Source organism: Dermacentor andersoni, chromosome 6 (assembly GCF_023375885.2).
Source record: "Dermacentor andersoni chromosome 6, qqDerAnde1_hic_scaffold, whole genome shotgun sequence".
Taxonomy (NCBI): domain Eukaryota; kingdom Metazoa; phylum Arthropoda; class Arachnida; order Ixodida; family Ixodidae; genus Dermacentor; species Dermacentor andersoni.
The window spans coordinates 114,713,295-114,734,784 of NC_092819.1; the positions used below are offsets into that span (position 1 = coordinate 114,713,295).

The 21,490-nt window shown below is 45.8% G+C and overlaps 1 protein-coding gene across 1 annotated transcript in view; it reads left to right on the plus strand.

Annotated features, from left to right (window-relative positions):
• Positions 1 to 9,276: 9,276 nt before the first annotated feature.
• Positions 9,277 to 21,490, plus strand: part of LOC126522274 (uncharacterized) — a 37,337-nt gene continuing 25,123 nt past the window's right edge. The window contains exons 1-3 of the mRNA XM_050170994.2: positions 9,277 to 9,423; positions 10,089 to 10,243; positions 20,218 to 20,285. Coding sequence (XP_050026951.1) covers positions 9,325 to 9,423; positions 10,089 to 10,243; positions 20,218 to 20,285 — 322 coding nt within the window. The 5' untranslated portion in view covers positions 9,277 to 9,324. The remainder of the gene's footprint in view (positions 9,424 to 10,088; positions 10,244 to 20,217; positions 20,286 to 21,490) is intronic.

Here is a 21,490-nt window from a genome sequence, read left to right on the forward strand (position 1 = left end):
GTAATCCTAGTCGGAAGAAGACGATGCTCTGGACTTCGCGCGCTGTCTACCATGTTGTTGTACCATGTACCATGCGCTGTACCATGTACCATTGTTAGTTTAGTTAGCAAGACAATGTTTACAAGTCCATGCAACCGATAACACTATTGTGTTACTTTGTATAGCTATCTACTAGGGCTGTATAACGTAAAACTATTCGAATATGTTTTTATTCCGATCTCCGGACACCAAATTTGCGTAACCGCCGTCGCAATCATCGGGCAATCACATGCGGGGTTGTCTGAACAAACCAATTAAACGCTCTCCTCGTTCATAGGAGGTCACTTTTGTTTGCTTGAAAAACGAATAACATTGCCTACAATTAGCGGCTTGTCTTATCTAATCGGATCACAAGAGGCGAGGAGCACGCTCAAGAGGAGAGGGGTTCAATGGGGCCGAGCCAGTGCACTGAAAATAGATAACCGGATGAAGAAGGTGGTGCCGCCCTCTGCGATTGGTCCGCTTTCTCTTACTTAGCTTGCAGTGGCTCGTCGACATTCGGGACGGCAGGCAACGGAAGCTTAAGAATAACGCTAAAACGGATCCTCAGCAAAGAAGAATTGGCAGAACCAGGTCGTAAACGTACCGAAAGTTCTCCAAAACGTTACACGGCTGCGCAAGAAGTTTTATTACACGCAAATAAATCCATGCTCCCCTGCAGGTACGAGTGGCCAGTGCCTCAGTGATCGGCGGCAGCCATCTTTTATTGCTTTTGGAACGGGGCACCCCGCGGGTATTCAGAAGAAAATTAAGTTTTGTTCGGCCTATTAATGCATGTTTAACACGTACACGTCACATTGACGCCGTGAGCTTTTCGGATTTGATAGGTCGCGCGACAGGCAGATGAAGTGGGCGCAGCCGGAAAACGTTTGACCAATAGCCGAGGGCTAATGGCGAAAAGACGTCGAATAAGAAATTGCTATTTCTCTTCTGTTCGGTAAAATTATGCATAATGAATGCGTACACATCATATAAGCTGGGGAGCTATCGCGGTTTTCGTGACGTCGCGCAACAGACAGGTGAAGGGGGGTGGTCCAAAGAAGTTTTTGACCAATCGCGGAGGGCTGATTGCAGGATTGGAATAGAAAAGTTTGGAATAGTCTTACGTTATAGCGCTCCTAATTTTGCCATCGCAAGTGGTGCTCCGCCTTTTGGGCGTAAGCGCAACTTTGTAAAACCCGATTCTGGGAACATCTAGCTTCATTACCGAATGTGTCTCGGGCACATTTGCTCATCCACTGACGCTTCCGTGCTGCGGTTTACGGCTACAAGAATTCCTGGGAAGGAACTAGGCTATCAGCACGTAATATTCGTGCGAAAGCTGGCCTTCGGGACAGTTATTACTTTTTTTTTCTGGTGAAGGCAAGTTGCAGAAAATTTGACCTGATGGAAGTCTAGTGACAAAAGAAATACAGTGGAATTGCGTACAACGAAAGCAGGAAGAACTTTTTAAGGATGGCTGGGACGTCTTGGTCGTGATATGTCGCCCTGGACGCTCGCCGCACTAAGTGTACCTACACAGACGAAAATTATTAGACCGAAGGCAATTTTAACACCTAACTGTAGCATAGAAGGGAGACAAAAGAACATCGATGGTAAACCAACAGCTAAAGTGTTTATCTCGCTTATTGCCTGCCAACCAAGTAGCGAGATAGGCAAACTGCTTATTTGATCTACATCCGTGGCCGTCTGGAATGGAACCGATATCAATGGGTTGCAGTTTTTGATAAATTTGTTCTCGGGTTTTACATGCCAATACCACAATGGGATTATGAGGTAAGCTACCCTTAGGAATTCTGGTACAATTTCGACCACCCTGTGGTTCTTTAAGGTGCACCCAATCCCATTTCGTCCCATCGACATGCGGCCACCGCGGCCAGCATTTGCTGTCGCGTCCTCGAGTTGCATTTGCTGGATCTTCCTGTACACCCCATGCTAGGCGTGATGATTTTTCAGTCAAAGCTACCCTGTTCACGCACTTTCGTTAGCTGAACGGCCCTTAGTTGAGCGTTGTTTACAGCGTAAGAATAATTTGGAAAATAACCCAATGCTACGAAGGCCCAGAAGTGCAACATGCGTAAAGTGAGGAACCTTTAACAGTTTGTAGTGCCCCCTTGCCACTCAACGACTAAATGTTAACAATGGTCTCCCTGATTTTCAGACATGCGGAGAAAAAATAGGTGGAAAGTGAAACCCAAAACGCTTGCACAGCACTCAAATATCATTAGCATACCTAAACGTTTCTTTGTGTAAGATTTTCAAGGCAAACGGTAAGTATAGTCGATAGTTCGAAGACTACGAATGATTCATATGTAGATGTACCTCACAGTCAGTTTGTAATGTCTAATGCCTTGTCCCCGTACTACGATTTGTTAGGAATGCTTATCACTAACACTTTTTGGTATTTAAGATTTATTATTTTTCCCACAAAGAATTTGGCTGCCTAAACAATTAAAGCGTGGTTTTGGGACTAACACATATTACTACTGAGCTTCAAACGTCCGATTGTAACAGTTTGTCTTTTCCCTAGGAAGCTGTAGCCAAGAGCAATAATACTTGTTTTCGCGCTATCGTACCACGCAGCTATAATGCTAAAGTAGGCTGCATAGCACAGTGCTATACAATCTGTCCGCGAAATAGAGCGAAACACTTCCACAAACACCTGCGGCATGAACTACGTATGAAAACGCGAGGTACAAGTAAACCGCATGCATACGCGCGCACACACACACACACACACACACACACACACACACACACACACACACACACACACACACACATGTACAAAAATAGTTGATCCGACATAGATGTGTTGGATAAAGCTGATAGGAAAAGCTTTCTTTCATGTGCGTGGTTCGAACCATAGCACCGGACACACGCCGGTTACTAAGGCATGAGCAAGCTTCGCCCTCTCATCCTAGTAGTTTCGTTCACTATCAATCAGAAATAACTAGCCCACCAACAAGGCTTAACAAATAGCAAGAAACGCTGGGCAAAGTTTTCGCTTCTTCCACTTCTACAAACTTGTTGGAGGCTCCCTAGAGACCTCTGATGGTTATTCTGTCAGCGCTAAATATAGCCAAAGCAGACCTGAGTAGTCAGTGATTTCGAATGAACATGCATCAGTTTTATTGCTTTGTCGGGGTCCATTGGAAGCCGCAGCGTCTTGCGGGGGCGCGTACATTTGTTTCGAAACTTCCAGTTCATGACGCCAATAAATTATTTCGGGTAGACGATGGCATATGTAGTATAGCACAGTAGCACCACTTAGGAAGTCTAGCATGTGTCCGAAAAGCACCTTTCTTTGTATGTTCTTGATAAAATGTAGCATGCAGTGTTGGCGTTTATAAGGCCTTGTATGAAAGATGCGGAGAGACAGGAAGTCTTTATGGGCCAGTGTCATAGGGACAGTACTGTACGCTGCAGTACCAACGTAGGCCAACCCTGCAGTGACTTTTAGAAAACATTTGTCCAGGGCCTAATTTACCCTCAATAAAAAGCACAGAAAAAATGTTAGTCTTTTGACACACCTCAAGTTATTGTCGGAAATAATGGCGAGAAAAAATTTTCTCCCTTGGCAACCCTGTGTTCAGCAACATAACATACCATGCAGGAGGCTTCTAAATCGTTGTTAAATCTACTTTTGTGTACCGGGTATGGGGCTCACGGTTCAAACTCGAGCGTCACTATGAGGCCCGCTCCTACGCCGAAAGGACGCCTAAAACATGGTACTTAGGAGGGTGATGGTTTGTTCTAGGTGGTTTTCCATTATATATTGTGTGGTACAGCGCGAAGCAGGGGCGAAGGACGCAAGAAAAACGAGGGCAAGCGCTTGTGCTCGTTTTTCTTGCGTCCTTTGTCTTTGCTTCGCGCTATACCACACAATCTAAAACATGGTATCTGGCCTGCGCTATACCGGGGCGTCGCACTAAGCTGGCTAAGCAGGCCCATGTCATCGTCCGTATTTTTCGGCAAAAGTTGTGCGTTGCTAAGGAGATGAGATCAGGAGGTTGAAGGAAACTAGAAACGGATGTGGTTTACATATTTACACATCTGGCTCCAGATACGGCAGCAGGAGCCTTGTGTGAGCTCGCTACATGTCTGAGCGCAGACATCAGCGCACAGTAACAGCAATAAGTGTGTCCGCTTTTAAAACTCGTTTTGCCTAGGCAACTAGATGTCGTAATCTGATAACTGTGCCTCGGTCAATCCTAATGGTCGAATTTTTCGCGAAATGCCACCCCTTACGTCGTACCGTAGTGCCAGCCTTCACCTCCAACGTTGTGCGATCGCCCCCACATACGACACAGCCACGTGGCAATTGGGAAGTTGGAGTCGACGCCGTTCTCGCCAAAGTCATTACGTTGCATCAATTAGTGGGTTCTCCGTGACGGTGAGCTTGCAGCGACCTGGAAGCCCTAGCCTTCACAGTTCTTACCATTTCTGCGGAATGCGGGGGGTCGTTGTCACCTTAAGGAAGCCCGTCAACATTCAGTGCCGGGGCTGCGTCGTAGTATAGGCGGGCGCTGGTCATGTGGTCACTTCGTGGGGAGCATTGAAGGAATGCTCATTGCCGTATTGAGACGCAAAACTCTCCACAGTTAAAGTTATTCCTTGAAACCAACCTAGTCGTCATTTGAATTCCTCATACTGGGTATGTCGGTTTGATTCTACGTCACTGAAACACCGAGCCTCAGCCGATCGGCTCTGATTGCCGCTTTAAATAAACGTTTTCACGGTCACACTCCTCTTGTTATTATGAAATATTATTTGCAATTTGTTTACCTTGCGAATCACTTAGATATACTTTGCCTGCACGCAGGGTGTGTAATAAAAATGAAAATAGCCATTGGGAACATGGTCAAGTACACGACAACGTACCCGGCAACATCTGTCATATCAGACTTCGTATGCGTGATAGTTTATGCTTGCAACCTGCGCAGTTGTTCTGGGGTTCGAAGCCTGACTTAAAGCATGCGTATTAATCGTCGGAGCTGCTAGAGGGTACTATAATGAAAATGCAAGTTCGGGCACCCTGAAGGTAATTTACCGAAGAATCCTGCACTCGGCACTAGAAACGGTCACCTCACTAGACATGCTTGCCCTGCATTTGTTCTAAATCCTTCTTATTACAACTTTTGCTGCAATGCAGCATGGCGTCCATATGAGAAGGGGCGCATTTCACTCATTAGGGACCGAATGGTCACATAGCAAACGCTAGCTGTGAGTTTTGGTTCGAAAACATTGTGTGTGAAAAGTGAGTAGCCATTAATTCACACGAAATAGGCTGACGAAATGTAAAACAGGACAGGAAGGCACACAGAGATGAGCCAGGACGGGTTTCACGCGCCATGTCAGTGGTCTCTTTGCTATTTCCAACTTTAAGGTAGTGGGCGATCTTTCGCCCCTCAGTCGCGACAGCACAGCGCTTTGTTGTTGCTATGGGACGAGCGCCAGCACGTGTGTTGTAGATCTCGTTTGAGAGCGCTGCTTTTCGGTGCGGTCGAACGGCTAGTAGCTTGACATTTTTCTAATTTGCTTGGCGTTTTTTTTACCAGCAAAAGAAATAAACGGGCAAAACGCGCCTGGCTGAAAACATGCCTGCTCTACCTTTTTTTTGTACTTTGGTAGAAATTCTTTTTTGACAAGGCATTCAGAGCGGCAATGAAAAAAATTGGTAATAGCAAATAAATATTTCATTGAATGACATCAGCAAAAATATTATTTACAGGTACTTTACTTGACTTTGAGCAATATGCGCTTGGTTACATTCAGTAGAATGGCCAGTGTTTTCTAATTTTAAAAGCATGGCCTGGGATAGCTGGGATACCCTTTAGATTGTTACGATGAGGAAGAAGAAAAAGACGATAGTCTTGAAGACGACGAAATATTGGCACACCCTGGCTAGACTCTGTTCCGTCTGCGGGAACATTTCCTGTTTTTAATTATATTGTATATAGTTTTGTACGCATAACAACATATATTACAGTGGTTCAAAAAAGCATTTCAAAGTATGCGCTACGTGTATATTGTCCTTTCTTCATTCCTTGTCCTTTAGGTGCATTTATACGTCGGTGATGCAGAAACAACTCGCCTAACTAGCTGTGATGACCGCAAATAAGTCCACTACTATGTCATGCAGATGACGAAGCGAAGGCGAAGGCGTTTTAATAATTTCACACCGCAATATTTAAAGCCTTGCGAACTGGAAAACGGATTTTTGTGCATCCGCACTTAAGAGGGGTAGCCGTTTCTGTGAGGATGGTCACATTGATGGCATCAGTTTTTATTAAGGCGGAAAATAGGTGCGAATTGTGATGCTTACCACTAAAAGCTAAGAGGTGCAACTCCAGCAGTTATACTGCAGACGTTATTTTGATCTGCACCTTAAAATTGTCGTGTAGTCATTCATGTAGATTGGTGAAGCAGCCAAAAAAATCACGAACATTGGATATGGTTACACATCATATTCGTTCAACGTGAAGCCGAAGAAGCAGAGGAACATAATCAACGAACGTAGCTGACGGCTGTGTCCGATCCTGCCGTCACATGTCATTACTTTCGCGGCGTCGCCGCATCACGGTGCCAGCGGTCCAAAGTCATCCCCTGCCCTATGCCTTTAGGAGCATTCTATGTTTTTGGAGATGTCTTTTTGCCAACTGAGCTCATGATGCACGATCTGCCTGAAGGTCGACATGAGATGGAGTGGTCTGATGGTCGCGTACGTTGGCTAGCAACAGCTGTGACAGGGGCATGCATGCCAAAGATCGCTCTGATGTGCCACGCTTTCGTATCGCGTGGGCGGCTGAGTCCGCGCTCTGCATACTGATAAGAAATTTGAAAACGTCGCATCATATGTCTTTTGAGAGGCGTACGATCGGGTCCTGCCCTATCATGCAAGAATTTCTCAGTTTCTGAATTTTTTTACCACCTCTTCGATGGGCTTCGTTAAAGTCACACCCAGAACTTGTACCCTTGAATATGTTAACTGCTCAGACAGTTTTCATCTCGCTGCAATGTCGCCGAAAGTATCCTTGCTCTCACAAACAAATAAGTTCAATGTTGAGGAGGTATCGTTGTCTTTTTTTTAACGCGCCAGTGAATTGTCAGTCAAGGGAAATGCGGCATTCACATCCGATCGATTATACTAGCTCTGCCGTTTATGGGAGGTAAGCGACATGTTGACACCCTCGCGTGTCTTACATGCAAAAGTCCGTAACTGCCTTTCAAGATTCAATGGACATGACTGCAGCCGGTGCAGACACTACCCACCTTCGCCATAATATATGTGGCACATGCACCAGTATTATTGCGAATTGGTTTCTTGCGCTAGGAGACGCTGACAAAGAAGGGAGTCCACAAGACACACAAAGCGCTGTGCCGTGTACCTAGCTTTCCTTGGCCGCTTTGTCTAGCACAAAAACCATTACGCATCGCATAGCCAACTGGCCCAAATCACAAATTCGAAGTCCGCCAGCACTGCTACATCCTATTTACTCAAAGGTGAAGACTAGTTGAGGTGGTAAGTGAAAAGATAGTCGCTAAGATATGCGGCTTGAAAGAAAGACCGTTATCTTCTATTTAGACCGTTTTTCCCGTAGAACTGCTGTAGAATACTAAGCGGCTCAGAAAGCATGAAGTTGATCTGCTTTAGATGTCTCAAAAAATGCACCTCAAGGAACGGTCATCTTTATGTTTCCTTTAAATGGTCAGCAATGCCTAAGTGGAAAAAAAAAAAACTATTTCATGCTAATTTTTATGCGTACGAAAATTCAGTCTGAACTTGTGGATCCTAATGTCTAATATTTGCTGCAGACGTTACCGAATTGGGAGTAGTAGATGCCAATAAAATAAAGTGTATATCTGGAGTTTTGTGTGCCAGAGCCATAAGTTGATTAGGGGGCCCGCTGTAGTGGGAGATTCTGGAAAAATTGTGACAAACTGAGTTGCTTTATTGTGCACCCAGTGTATTGTACAAAACCATTTTTGCAGTCTATCCCCAACACAATGCAGCTATCGGGGTATCGATCAACTTAATGGCCTGCTGCTCCGCACCACATTGCCAAAGCCACAGATATACTCGTGCAGTTGGTGGTAATACACCTGATTTCTCGGTTTGCGTGCACCTATATACAACTGATCAAGGTAATTTTCGCCTCACGAAGTTCATTATCTATGAAAATTAACTATATTGCAAGTTTATGGTAAAAGGTAGTTTATTTTTAGGTATCTCATTTTTCTCGTGAAAAATAGCTGCGGATTTCAGTACTGCGTGTTGGCATCGCTGCCATGCCCACTCGATGTACTTATTCACCGAATTCACTGGTGTTGGTTACTATGATGAGCTCCCACAGCTCGGTATACATAACGCCGTCAATGACTGGAAGGGGTAACATTTTCGCGACTGTATTGTTGCTTCTTATTCTGCCGACTCACACGATTATCATAACGATGGCGTCCTTGTACACAATTTCACAAATATTGGTACATCTCTTCAACGAAAAGCTCAGTGGGTCATTAGGCCCACTGAGCTTTTCGTTTTGTATCAGTCATAGTAGGCTGCCTACAAAATGCGGAGTGCAGTGGTGGCGTCGGTCCATACGATCAATCTTTGTAAACACACAAACCAGTTGTCGTGGATGCTTAAATTTCTTCGTTGCATTTGTTGTAGTTGTCTTCGCTGAGTAGGCTTCTACAAAACGCGTAAAAGATTGGAATTCAACCGGGACCGACGGAATCTTACGTTATGTAGGTCATTTCATTGAATTGGTGTTTTTTGAGGAGATGTCGTACTGTAAGAGCAGGCACTAGTTGTATTTAACTAATGATGCATGGGAAGGCTATGACTCGAACTATCGAGCATCATGAAATAGTTTCTTAAATATGTGCCTCTGTATGCTTACATGTGTATGCGAAATACATGTTAATGATCTGACTCATCGTTATACCAACTGATCGTGGTCAATCCGCATAAATTCTAACGGTGTTCGACTGTAAACTGAGCCAAAAGCTTTATTTGGCTGCTTAGGCATGTCAAGGCTAACAGTGCAACTATCAATCTTCATGAAACAGATTGCCTGTATCTGTACCTCTATATGAGTGCCTGCGTGTACGACAGGCACAACTTGCAGCGGTTCTAAGCTTCACGTGATCGAGGTCAGCGAGCTATGCGAGCGATTATATTTCTCTTATTTCTATATATACAGACGCCAGTACTCTTTGAATCTCACGGCACTCCGCACGAATAGCTTGGCGGTATACATCGGCTGCTTTTTAATTGCGATGACTAAAGCAACTGCGCAAGTGATCATCGCCGCTGTACTTTTGGTGCCTGCACTGGCAAAGCAGGAATGTGGATCCTATGAGACCGACGCTTTTGAGGTAATTTTGACGTCGTCATACTTTTTCACTAAAATGTCGTGCACTGGTTTAGTGCTTTAAATATTTGAAATTAAATTGTGCTCTCACATATTCATAGCACAATTACTGGGTAAAAATCATTGACACTATATGTCACAAAGAATGTAATTTGGGTTATCCAAATGAACATAAAAAGTATACATAGAACACAACTCTGTTGATCGTAGGAAATTAGGTGTGGTCTAATGCGTGGCTTAATGCACGCTTTTTAGTGAAATTATGTTTTTCGCAAGCATATATGGCGCATTGTACCATTTTTAAAGAAAATAATTAGGTCACGCTTACAATACTCTGTTCGTTGAAATGTTTCACACCATGCACCTCTTGCGCTGAAGTAGAAATGGGTCACAAACGGGTCAAATTGCCTATTGCTACAAAGTGAACCCTTTTCTCCAATGTCGAAAAGAAAGTAAGAGTATTATTGGGCGTGTACGGTTAAATGGGCGATATTTCGATACGGTTACACAACAACATAAAACATTTATTCGACTTAACTACGAAAAGTGACTCACATAGACAGTCGTACCTATCCAAACATTCGCAGTCATGACAGGCCGCCCTGGCTCACACTACAGCAACAATGCTTCACCTATCAGCTCCATAACTTAAGTTTGTTTTTATTACAGGTCATTGCAAAACTGGAACACACATTCGCAGGGTTTTCGTCGGATGACGAAGACACATCACTTTTATGTTCAACAGCCGACCTTACATACTATAATGAAGACGCCGGGGAACTGCAATACACATTGCATGTACCTGGCATCACAGGGAAAGAAAAGTACGTCCGTTTGTTCTGCAACCTTTAGTGTCCTCTGAGTAACCAAACTTTCTATTTATGCGAAGCAAACATATGAGGCATCAACTCCATTCTGTTTTTTTTTCTGTCCACTGTACGGCAAAAGCCGCTTGATGAATTTTCACTTGTTGATGCGTCTTGCCAGCCGACTTCATTCTATGCCTTAAAGTGCCTAATCAGCATAGCTTTGACATTTTCATGCGGAAAGCTGCGACACAAATGGAACTTTAACTGTCTGATTCCTGCTGATCCAATGACATTATTTTATTGTTTTATTTTTCATTACTTTCCTGCTTTAAGTTTATCCTTCCTAGCTTAACACTAGAATACTGTGGAGATTTATACTTTTATTTTGAAGGTTAACAATAAGCATACATGAATAATTTACAAACATTTCAACTGAAATCAACAATACTTCTAGCAATATCTGCCGCTATTTGTTTTGAACAATTGCAACAGTGACTCGGAAAGGAAAACTAAAATACATTTTTGTTGCAATGTTTTGGGAGGTATAGGGTAACACTAGGTTGATGTAGTTGGCACAAATTCCAGACATTCTAGTTAATACAGCGGAGCTGTTATACTGTGATGATATGGATTGTGGCATGCAGCTATGACAAGTCAAAGTGTTTAACCAGCCACCTTTCAAAGCGTTTCACCAGACACATTCCAGTGATGGTGATTGTGTGGCAACAAGATCAGAATTATTGACGCTGATTACGGAAGGAGGCCGCGTCCCACAAACAAGGAAGTGGAGTGCGGAGAGCGGGAGTGCATGAGAGCGGGCGGTAGGCTCTAACGGCAAGTCGCTGACCGGCGGCCGAGGATCGGGAGTTCTGCTACCGTGCAGATTTGGGCTCAGAACTCGCTCGTGCCTGTACTCTCCTGCGCACCAGCGCCTTGCTATAATGGCGGCCTGGCGCAGTGCTTTGTGCTGGGAACCGAGAGCGACTGGTGCAGGAGCGACTGGTGAGCCGCTGGCCAGTAACAGCAGTGGTCTGTTGCTCCCCCGGCCAGCTGTCTCCCCTGTTTCCGCATCGCGACCAGATGCGGCATGTTGGCGATGGCGTATGACGTCGCGCTGCAAAACTTACCAGCTGCTCTGAAGAGCCCAACAATGCAGCGAACCAGCGGCAACGACAACTGTCACGGACACCGCACCAATTACGCACACTGAGGAGTCATGCTGCATGAGTGCTAGGCATATCACTATATAGACGGATAGACGTCTTTGGAACTCTTACTCTAGTCCACGTGCATGTAAAGCGTTCTGTACCGTGTTACCGTGTCTGTGTATAGTGTGTGTTGTATGTAAAAGGCGCAAGTCTGCATTGTAATTATTAAAAGGATCATAGGCTCAAAGTAAACATCAAGTTACCTTGACAAACTCACGGCCCTTAAAGGATTCTTTTAATAATAACACGGCAGACCCGAGCCGTGTACATGATAGTACGAGAAGCGGGAAGTCCCGCACAACCAGTAACTACAGCCATCGCCGTCAGTGACGAAAACACAAAGTCAGAAGTTACTGACGACAATGATTCGGTAGATGGCATCCCTTCTGTGAGCGTAGGCCAAACCCAACCGCCGCAGACGTCAAAGATCTATGGGCACTTTGCTGAGCTAAGCTGGGATAGGCGAAAGCCTATCTATGAATGCCTCTGTAGCTGTTGTCTGAACTATTCAGCGAACGGATGCCGCTGCGACCACCAGCATGGGAGGCAATTAAGTAAAACTCTTGCTTGGGCTAGTTGGTTCATGCTTGAATAAGTAAAGGCAAGGCGCAGAAGACCAGGACTCAAGAAGAAGAACACAAAGACAGGACCGGTGCCACTCAAGACTGGCAAGCTGAGACGGCGATCAGGTTGACGCACAAAATTGCAGGATCGGTGCGACAGCTTTGTTGAAAGAAAGGGCCCAATGTAGAAGAAATATGCTCAAGTAAAACTCTTGCTTGGGCTAGTTGGTTCATGCTTGAATTAGTAAAGGCAATTCTTTGCCACTACTACCTGAAAATGCATTTTGATGCTCTGCGACACGTTTTCCAAGGCATACGTGATGCCAACCTCACAACCAAACCAAAAAAGTGTAAGTTAGGACAACATATTTTTGCCTTCATCGGACACCACATTGGAGGTGCAAAAGTAGAACCTATGCTAAAAACACAGAACAAGATCTTACCCGGTAAGAAACCAACTACGAAGAAAGCCGTGCAGTCGATTCTCGGCTTAACCGGCTTTTAAAGAAAGTTTATGCCCAACTACGTCGGAATCGCCAAGCCCCTGATTGATTTTAGAAAAGAAGATCAATACCATTAGGTATCTTTGGGACCTAAGCAAGGAGATGCCTCCATTATTGTCAAAGACAAGCTCGCCGCAAATTCAATACTTGAAGCCCCGGACCTCGCGAAGCCTTCCGTGCTGCGCACTGACGCCTCAAATACGAGTCTAGGCACTGTACTTCTGTAGACCAGTGAAGACAATGTCTTACACCCGCTGCTTATGCTACTCGCGAACTGCTGCCTAGAGAAACACGTTATTCCACCATTGGACTTGAGTGTTCAGCGCTTGTCTGGTCTGTTCAGAAGTTCCACATTTACTTTGCGGCAAACATTTTGTTAAGCAGTGTGACCATCAGCCAATGCAGTAGTTGCAGTCGGCCAAGCATTTATAAAACATTTTTTACGGAAGAGTCTGTTAATGCAGGAGAATTCGTTTACTGTGGAATCCTAAAAGGGTTCGAAAAATGTAGGTGCGGATTACTTAAGCTGTAAATGAACTGCGTCACTTCTTTGGGGCAATAATTGGTAGAACTGTGGACTGTTTCGAAGTTTTGGACGTGTTCTTGTGATCAATGTGTGCTCATCATTTGTTTCTCTGGACCAAGAACTTTCTTGAACGGTACGCACCTACCTACACTCATGTACACCCTCCTCGTAGGTTGTTAAGAATAGTTTAGGACAGCTACCTTAAGTGGGGGGGGGGGGGGGGGAGGCACTTGTGATCACATGGATTGTGGCACGTGGCCGCGACAAGCCAAAGTGTTTGAACAGCCAGCTTGGAGTGATGGTGATTGTGTAGCAACAAGAAGAGAAATAATGACAGTGATTACTGAAGAAGAAGACCACGTGCCACAGGCACGGAAGCGGCGTGCGGAGTGCTCGCGTACGTGAGAGCGAGCATCAGGCTCGGACCGCAGCTGGCTGACTGGTGGTTGAGGCTCGACTACTGGGGACCAGCTATCTAGCCAGCCAGCGGATCTGGGCTGATATCTCGCTCATGGCTGTGCTCTTCTGCGCACCAGTGGCCTGCTCTCATAGTAGCCTGGCGCATTGCTTCATGCTGGTAACAGAGACGTTCCAGAAGTGAATGGCGAGTCTCTGGCCAGTTAGATCAGTGGTCTGGTGGTGGATCAGTGGTGGGCCGGCCTGCCGTCTTCCCTGTTTCCACATAGCGACCAGGCGTGGTGTGGTGGTGACGGCGTAGAACGTGGCCATCGCAAGCAATTTAGCAGCTGGGCTAAACAGTCGGACTAGGAAGCCATGGGGCGGCAACGACAACCGTCACGGAAGCCAACAAAGACGACGCACACTGGCGAGGCATGTTGCAGGAGTGCTAGGCACATCATTATACTAAATTAAAGACGTCTTCAGAAGTCTTACTCGAGTCCACGTGCAGGTATAGCAGTCTGTACCGTTTTAAATGTTTGTGTATAGTCTGTGTTGCATGTAAAAGGCTCGTGCCTGCCGTGTCGTTATTAAAAGAATACTGGGCCTAAAGGAAACATCACGTTGCCTTCGCATATATGATAGGATCTGACGGTTTGTGCGCGTACGCAAAAAAGATATGGCGGCCAACCCCGAGCTAAATGAGATAAAGCATAAAGCAAAAGCGTAAAGCCGGGTATGCCCCAGCTGCCTTTAATCGCGAGATCTGTCGAAGCGTATTGCGATAAAAAACGTAATAAAAAGTAAAACAGGAATGAGACTGTGTAGTGTGTATTGCGGTTTGGCGTCACGTGTTCTGAGGCAAACCACGTAATCTTATTTGAATTCCGTTCCACCCGTACAATGGGTAGGCCGTGTGCGCTGAGGACTGCGGAAAGGTAGCACGCCAACAAATAACACCGTCGTGAGCAGAAGCAGGAATGTGCGCGGCGACGGTGCGCGGCGGACGAAGCTCGTGCCGCAAACGCGAAGCGTATGCACCTTTGGTTGGACCTCCCTTACCGACTCCACTCCCATTGTATTTGCGGCTGATTTCAAAATAGACATGTCTCGGCCATATGGCAAGTGGTTCGTGGCGTTCCTTTTGGAAAGATTTCACATTCTATGCTACACAAATATCAGTGTGCTCACGACGCGTCGTCGGTCTTCAGTAGACATCCCATTGGTCAAGAACCTTTCCAGTGTAACCAAAGAGCTACTGGCCGTATATAATAGCGATCGTAAAGCCATAGTCACCTTGGTGACCAAATAATAAATGCGAGAAAGCAGCCAATAGTCTCTTAAAATAAAAAAGCATTGGGTGTGCAACTTATAAAAGAAAAAAATCGTGAATGAACGACATTCATCGTGGTATGTGTCTTTTATTTTCAATCAACATATGCATTATCAACATATTTATCACCATATATACAGCTCCATTAGTCAGCCACCTGCGCAGAGTAAAATGAGTCTGAATTTTTTTCCCAAAACATTTCAACTTCTCTGTTAGCGTAGTGATAGAGCACGGTTGCGATCTCTGTCCTTCGTATGAATATGGACTGCTGGTGTGCATTGTCAGGCATACACACACACACACGCGCGCACATATATATATATATATATAGTAAGGCCGAGACCGACCAAGCTGTCCAGTGTATTTTTTTTTCCAAGAACTGCAACGCCCCAGCTCATGCGCGGATTAGAACAGGGAAGATAATGATGGCGATGTGCAAATGAAAACGACGAAGTTCGTTAATATTGCTTACACTAACTTCCTTCCGTCATGGAAGCGGCCAGCCTGGCCGCATATTCGAGATTGTCTAAACGGGGAGTGAAGGGCTTCATCCGCGAGACGTGAACAATTTCGGCATTCCGGTGGCGCCGGTCGGTGACGGAGTGTACTGGGCGGACGAGATAGTTCCCTGCAGATGTTTGCTGCACAACGGTGTATGGGCCAATGTAGCGTTTAAGGAACTTCCCACAGAGGCCGGGAGAGCGGAGTGGAGTCCAAAGCAGGACTTGGTCTCCAGGGCAAAAACAGTGGTCACGGCGTCTGTTGTTGCAGCGACGTTTGAACTCAGCTTGGGCAGCTTCTGTGCTTTGCCGGGTGATTTGACGACAATGTGCAACTCTTGCAGCAAAATCTTCTGGAAGGGACGCGTTAGGCTAAGAAGGTGCTAAAAAGAAGTATCTGTCGAATATGGTGGAACGAGCTCGTCCATACACAAGGAAGAAAGGGCTGTAGCCGGTAGTCCGTTGAATAGCAGTATGATATGCGAATGTCACAAAACGATGAATTTTATTCCAGTCAGTGTGGTCAGCACGAATGTACATGGAAATTATGTCAGACAGCATACGGTGGAAGCGCTCAGTAAGGCCATTGGTTTGCGGATGATAGGTAGAAGTAGATTTGTGGACGGTACCAGCGGTCCGAAGAACTTCCTCGAGAACTTGGGAAATAAATGTCTTGCCACGGTCACTCAGAAGAACGCGAGGAGCCCCGTGGCGCAAGACGCTGGAGCGCAAGAAAAAGTCAGCGACCTCAGAAGCCGTACCGGATCGGAGATGGGCAGTCTCAGCATATCTTGTTAAATGGTCGAAGAAGTGACAATCCAAAGGTTACCGGAGAGTGTCAAAGGCCAGGGACCATATAAATCAATGCCAACAAATTCAAAAGGTGCGTCCCGGCAAGGGAAAGGTTGTAGTTAACCGGCAGGAAGGGATTTCAAGCGTTTGTGATGCTGACATGAGGCACAAGAGGCAATGTATTTGGACATCGCTGTGGATGGGCCAGGCCAGAAGCAGTGGGTCTTGATGCGGTCGTAAGTCTTGTGGAAGCCTAAGTGGCCAGCTGAGATGTCGTCGTGAAGTGCCTCTAATACTCGCCGGCGAAGGCAGTGAGGTAGAACTGGGACACACCGGTGACCTGTTGGGTGGTAAATGTAGCAATGTAGCACGGCACCTTAAAGGCAGAATTGTCGAAGTTGGCGTCGAAAGAGTCTGTTGGGTGGTTCGGTGAACCCACTAAGGGGATCCATGAGAGTTCGACAGTAGGAGTCAGCCCTCTGAAGCAAGACGACATCAGAGCGTGATGAAAGCGTAACTTCATCCAGGGGCGTTATCGAGAGCTGGTGTGAGGCAGGCGCCGTATCGCAATGACGTGGTTGGGAAGACGACGGCACGTTACCGGGAGAGAGCGAGAGTGGCCAGCGAGACAATGCATCTACATCATGACGACTTTTTCCAGACTTGTACGTTATTGTAAAGTCGTATTCCTGCAAGCGGAGTATCCAGCGTCCTAAGCGTCCTGACATGTTTTTCATTGATGACAGCCAACACAGAGCATGGTGGTCGGTGACTATGGTGAAGTGGCGGCCGTAAAGTTATGGGCGAAATTTCTTGATCGGCTAAACGATAGCCAGGCACCCTTGCTTTGTATTGGTGTAGTTCCGCTCAGCTGGAGAAAGTGTTCGGCTGGCATATGCTATGACTTGCTCTTTAGAGGCTGCATTACGTTCCAGAAGTACTGCGCCAATACCTTGTGCGCTTGCGTCAGTATGGAGTATGGTGGGGAGTATGGAGTATGGTATGGTGAGAAATACTCCGAACCTTGTAGTATGTCGAAAGCATCGTCAATTCAAGGTATTGGATATACGTCCTCGCGTGTGATCTTATTGTGCGCTTGATAATCGACGCAAAAGCGAACGGAGCCATCTTTTTTTCATTACCACAACGACGGGAGAAGCCATGGGGCTAGATGAAGGTTGTATTATCTTCCCCGCAAGCATGTCAGCAACCTGTTTTTCGATTACCTTTTGTTCGGACGGTGATACACGACAGGGGCGTCGTTGTATTATAGCGAAGCATCGGTTTCGATGCAGTGTGTAGCCGCAGAAGTTTGACTCAACACAGGGGAACAGCTATTGAAACAGGCTTTGTGCTTCGCCAAGACCACCAGCAAGGCTTCTGACGGCGCGGCTGTTAGGTTAGAACCAAGAACGGTTGGAGGAGGGAAAAAATCATCCAAACCTGAAGTTTGTGCTTGCGATAAAGAAGGGCAAAACGTCACTATAGAGATAGGTTGAGCGTCGGCGAGGGTTGACACAGTCACCTTTTTGGGCAGCATCACAGGATCTGGGGTCGTGTTGCAAGCAGGCAGAAGGGCGCGGCCACGTGAAAACCGGACGAGACAGGTGGTAATGAGAATTCCGCAAGAAGTACAGCGGGAAGAAGGGGCGACTAGAGCGTCTTTGTCGGCGATCGGGCTCGATGTTATGGCTACAACGTCTTCGTGACCAGGACGCAGGACGTAGCCTTCAGCGATAACAAATATTATAGCTCATCGCGGAACGTACCCGCATGTATCGGAAGTTTCTCGAATGTTATCGATTTTTCTGCTCGTTGTCTGTTGATACCGCCGCTTTTGTAATTTGCATGTGTGACGCTAATTGTGCAGAATTTTATGAAAGACACGCGGGTACCATCACTTACTCTGCTACCTCTTATGACCTACGTATGAAAGACGATGCGCTTGACCGGCAGATCAATTTTTTGACGATCTCCGACTGTGTTCGCCGCTATCGCCGTTATTTGAGTGTAGCCTGTTCTTGAGGGCACAGGTTCACTCAATAAAACGCTAGTTTCGTCATTCCCAGTTTTGCTGTTTTCTTCACTGTCACTACTACGTTACAGTATGCTTGCTCTCTCTCTATTATTTCACTATCGTCATGCCGTCGTCTTCACGCCTTCTATACCGGCCCAATGGCTCAACTTTACTAACAGCGTGGGCCACAAGTTATGTGCTTGTGCTCATGATGCCACTATGGTCGTTAATTGCATCGTTGTCATTACAGATTTGTCATGTTATTATCGCCATGCTGTAGGGGTCACGCCATTGTCGCCACCACACTGCCCACACCGTCGTCATGCAATCGTAATCATAAAGTTATAATGAATTCCAGATTCCGTCGAGCTGGTTCCATCTTCGTTTTCCTAGGTTCGACATCCAGCTGTTGTTTCAGCCTCGTTGGTACGCCATCGTCACCTCACTGCCGTCATTATTTCATTGCCTTCATACCCTCCTCCTTCGATCCCCGGCATTTTTTCATCATTTTGTCGTCATCAGGTTGTCTTCATTCAACTGCAATTAAGGCTATATCGCAATTCCGTCGTCAACCTTGCGTCGTCGTCATACAGCCGCTGTCGCGCATTCCTTCAATACCGTCGTAGCCAGGCCGTCATGGTCAGGCCATCATCATCATTCAGCTTCGTCATCAGGTGGCCGCCACAATGTTGTCATGGTGTCGTCCTTATATTATGGTCATCAGGCCAAAGTTGTCCCCTCAGTATTGTCATGCCCTCGTCGCCATGCTACCTCTGTCGTTCTACCACGTCATTCCTTCTGCGTCATTGCATCATCGTCATGGCGTCGTGGTAATGCAGTCGTCGCCATGCCGTCATGCTCCTCGCTGTCCTTGACATGCCAGTGCCATATCAAAGGGGCACAATACCAGAAATACTGTATGTCGCATAGAACAGAAGCAACCCCAGTAGCAGAATCCCCACAACAGAGTTGCAATAAAGGTGAACTCATCAATACTTGTACGGCCATGCTGCTTGAATTCTAATCGCATTAGTGCAATATTTGCTCGTTACTAATGGTGAAAGTATTTTTTTGCCGATTCTGAAATACATCCGTACAACAACTCTATAAAATGTTTATCTAGCTCATAATATTTCATTGTTTGGCATAAGGAGGAACACAACTAAAGTCCATCCTCTTAAATGATTTCTTACTCCACCTCAAAGCATTCTGTAACGCTTTAATAAGGTGATGTGATTTTATATAAGAGAGTCTTCGCAGCTTTCAAAGCTGTTTATTCTCTGGCTAGGACTTCAATGCTTAAGCGCGAAATAATGGTATAGTCATTGAGGGAAACGTATCAATAGGTCTATAAAAGCCTCGTAGATAAAAATAGGTTTGAGACGTTGAATTTTTATCACCGCGTGATGAGTAACATGCTCATATATTATTAATTCGATTTGAACCCGTCTCATAGATATTGCGACAATCGCCTCTGAGTATGTATTCAGACACAGATACGATACACTGACTTAAGGATGGCGGCTCTAATGATATAGCGAGCCTAGGGGGAAGCTCAAAACAAAAGCCCTGCTGATGTACACGCCTGATGCATCACCTGTTTTGGTTGTGGTGATACGGTGGCTCGCTCTATTGCTTCAATGGTTTTCGCATTAACCTCGGCTATCGCCCTGAGATGAATTTTGCCGGATTTTTTTCACCCAATAGTCACTTTCAACGCGCTGTCAGCCTTTGCACATCACATCCCACATAAAGCGCTTTTTGTAGAAAGAAATGTTGAAAACCGCTTTTTTAATGGCATACATACTTACGAATTACTGAACGGAGTGAACTTAAAATGAAGCGAAAACATCTGATATTTTACGACACGGCTGGTCAAGGGCAGCTTCAAGTTGCTCGATTCGCTGAATCCCGGAAAAGCAATTATGTTGTTAGAACGATATTTGCACACTCTTCCTGCTTTGTGTTGTCTCCATAGAAACAATGTAACAATGCTGCAAGAAGATCGAACTAGCCGAATTTCGTTCTCTTCGCTCGCGCGTGCAGCTTACTTTGTCCTTGCTTGATTTACCGTGTTTTGTCGAATGTTGCCGCAATGCTCAGCTTACTCGGAATCTGATAAAATAACTTAGTGTATTTGTTTTTCAGGAAGGATGTCACTATGAACTACAGTAAAACTACGTCTCCAGACGTGCTCACTCTGGTAGAAAACAATGGTAAGTACAAAAACAAGAAACCACATTTAAGTTCATTAGTCTTCATCGACCACCGTCAACTACAGCCCTCGTCAAAGAACATTTGCTTTGCCGGTGAAATATGCATTCATCTTTTGTTCTCACTGTCAAAATCAGCTGCAGTTTTCTTCTCACTTTGTAAGTAAGGCTGATAAAGAAAAAATTTGACTCGAAGTGACAATATATCTGTTCCTTGCAGCATTCTTTTGCATGAAGGACTGCGGTACACGAGAGTTACTATGCTTCAAGCCGCGATAGGGCGCTGACTTAGCGGTGAGAAAGTTAAAGCAAAGAGTCATCTCCCCGGGGTATTTCCCACGGACTGTAGAAAGTGCGACAGTAGCCATCAGCTTTGTTTATCCAGGCAGTACACATTTCTATTACATAAGAAACTGTGCTGCGATCGTCATTGCCCATTACCAGAGTAGTGGGAGACAAGAGAAACTTTTAAAACAAATCGCAGTTTTCTTTTTCTTTTATGCGTGCTTTTGCGGTAATCGGCGGCCGGACACTCTCCACAGACGTAAGGGCGCTGATGCATAAGGCACGGGCATTCGCGAAACAAGAGTTGCAGTTCGCATTTGCCAAGGGACGCCAACAAGCCCTTTGATTCGCACACGCTTGGTTCAGCAGGCGTGAGAACTTCGTAGCACATGAAAGTCTATGTGGTTTTGTCCTTGAAGGCACTGCGTCGCGTCTCCACGTCCTCGGTTGGCGGTTGATGGGCACGTTTGTCGTCGATGTCCGAGGGCGTCTCTTGTCGAGATGCCGGCTCAGCACCGCTTCGCTTAGACCCGCTACCATATTGCTTAGTATCTGCCTATTTTCAAAGTGAATGGCAGAAGAAAAGTCTCGTCTATGAGGAGTGGACAAGCGGAGAAAAGAAAGCGGAGCTGAGCTGCCTTTCTCATGCCGTCGTTATCCTGCCCTCGTGGTCACGCTGTCATGCCTTTATCAATACTTGTCGACGAATGATAATGACACTGAGTGATATTGATATTGTGCCGTCATGATCACACACAATTATAGATGACAGCGGTACGCTTACGACGCACGGCTGCTGTGTTCATTTCATTTCTGCGGTCTGCATAGGCTATTTCCTCGCAATGACGATAAATTTTGATGGTTTGTGCAACAATATTTTAAATGATAGGAAAGACGCGCGCTTATAATCAACAAGTCTGCTC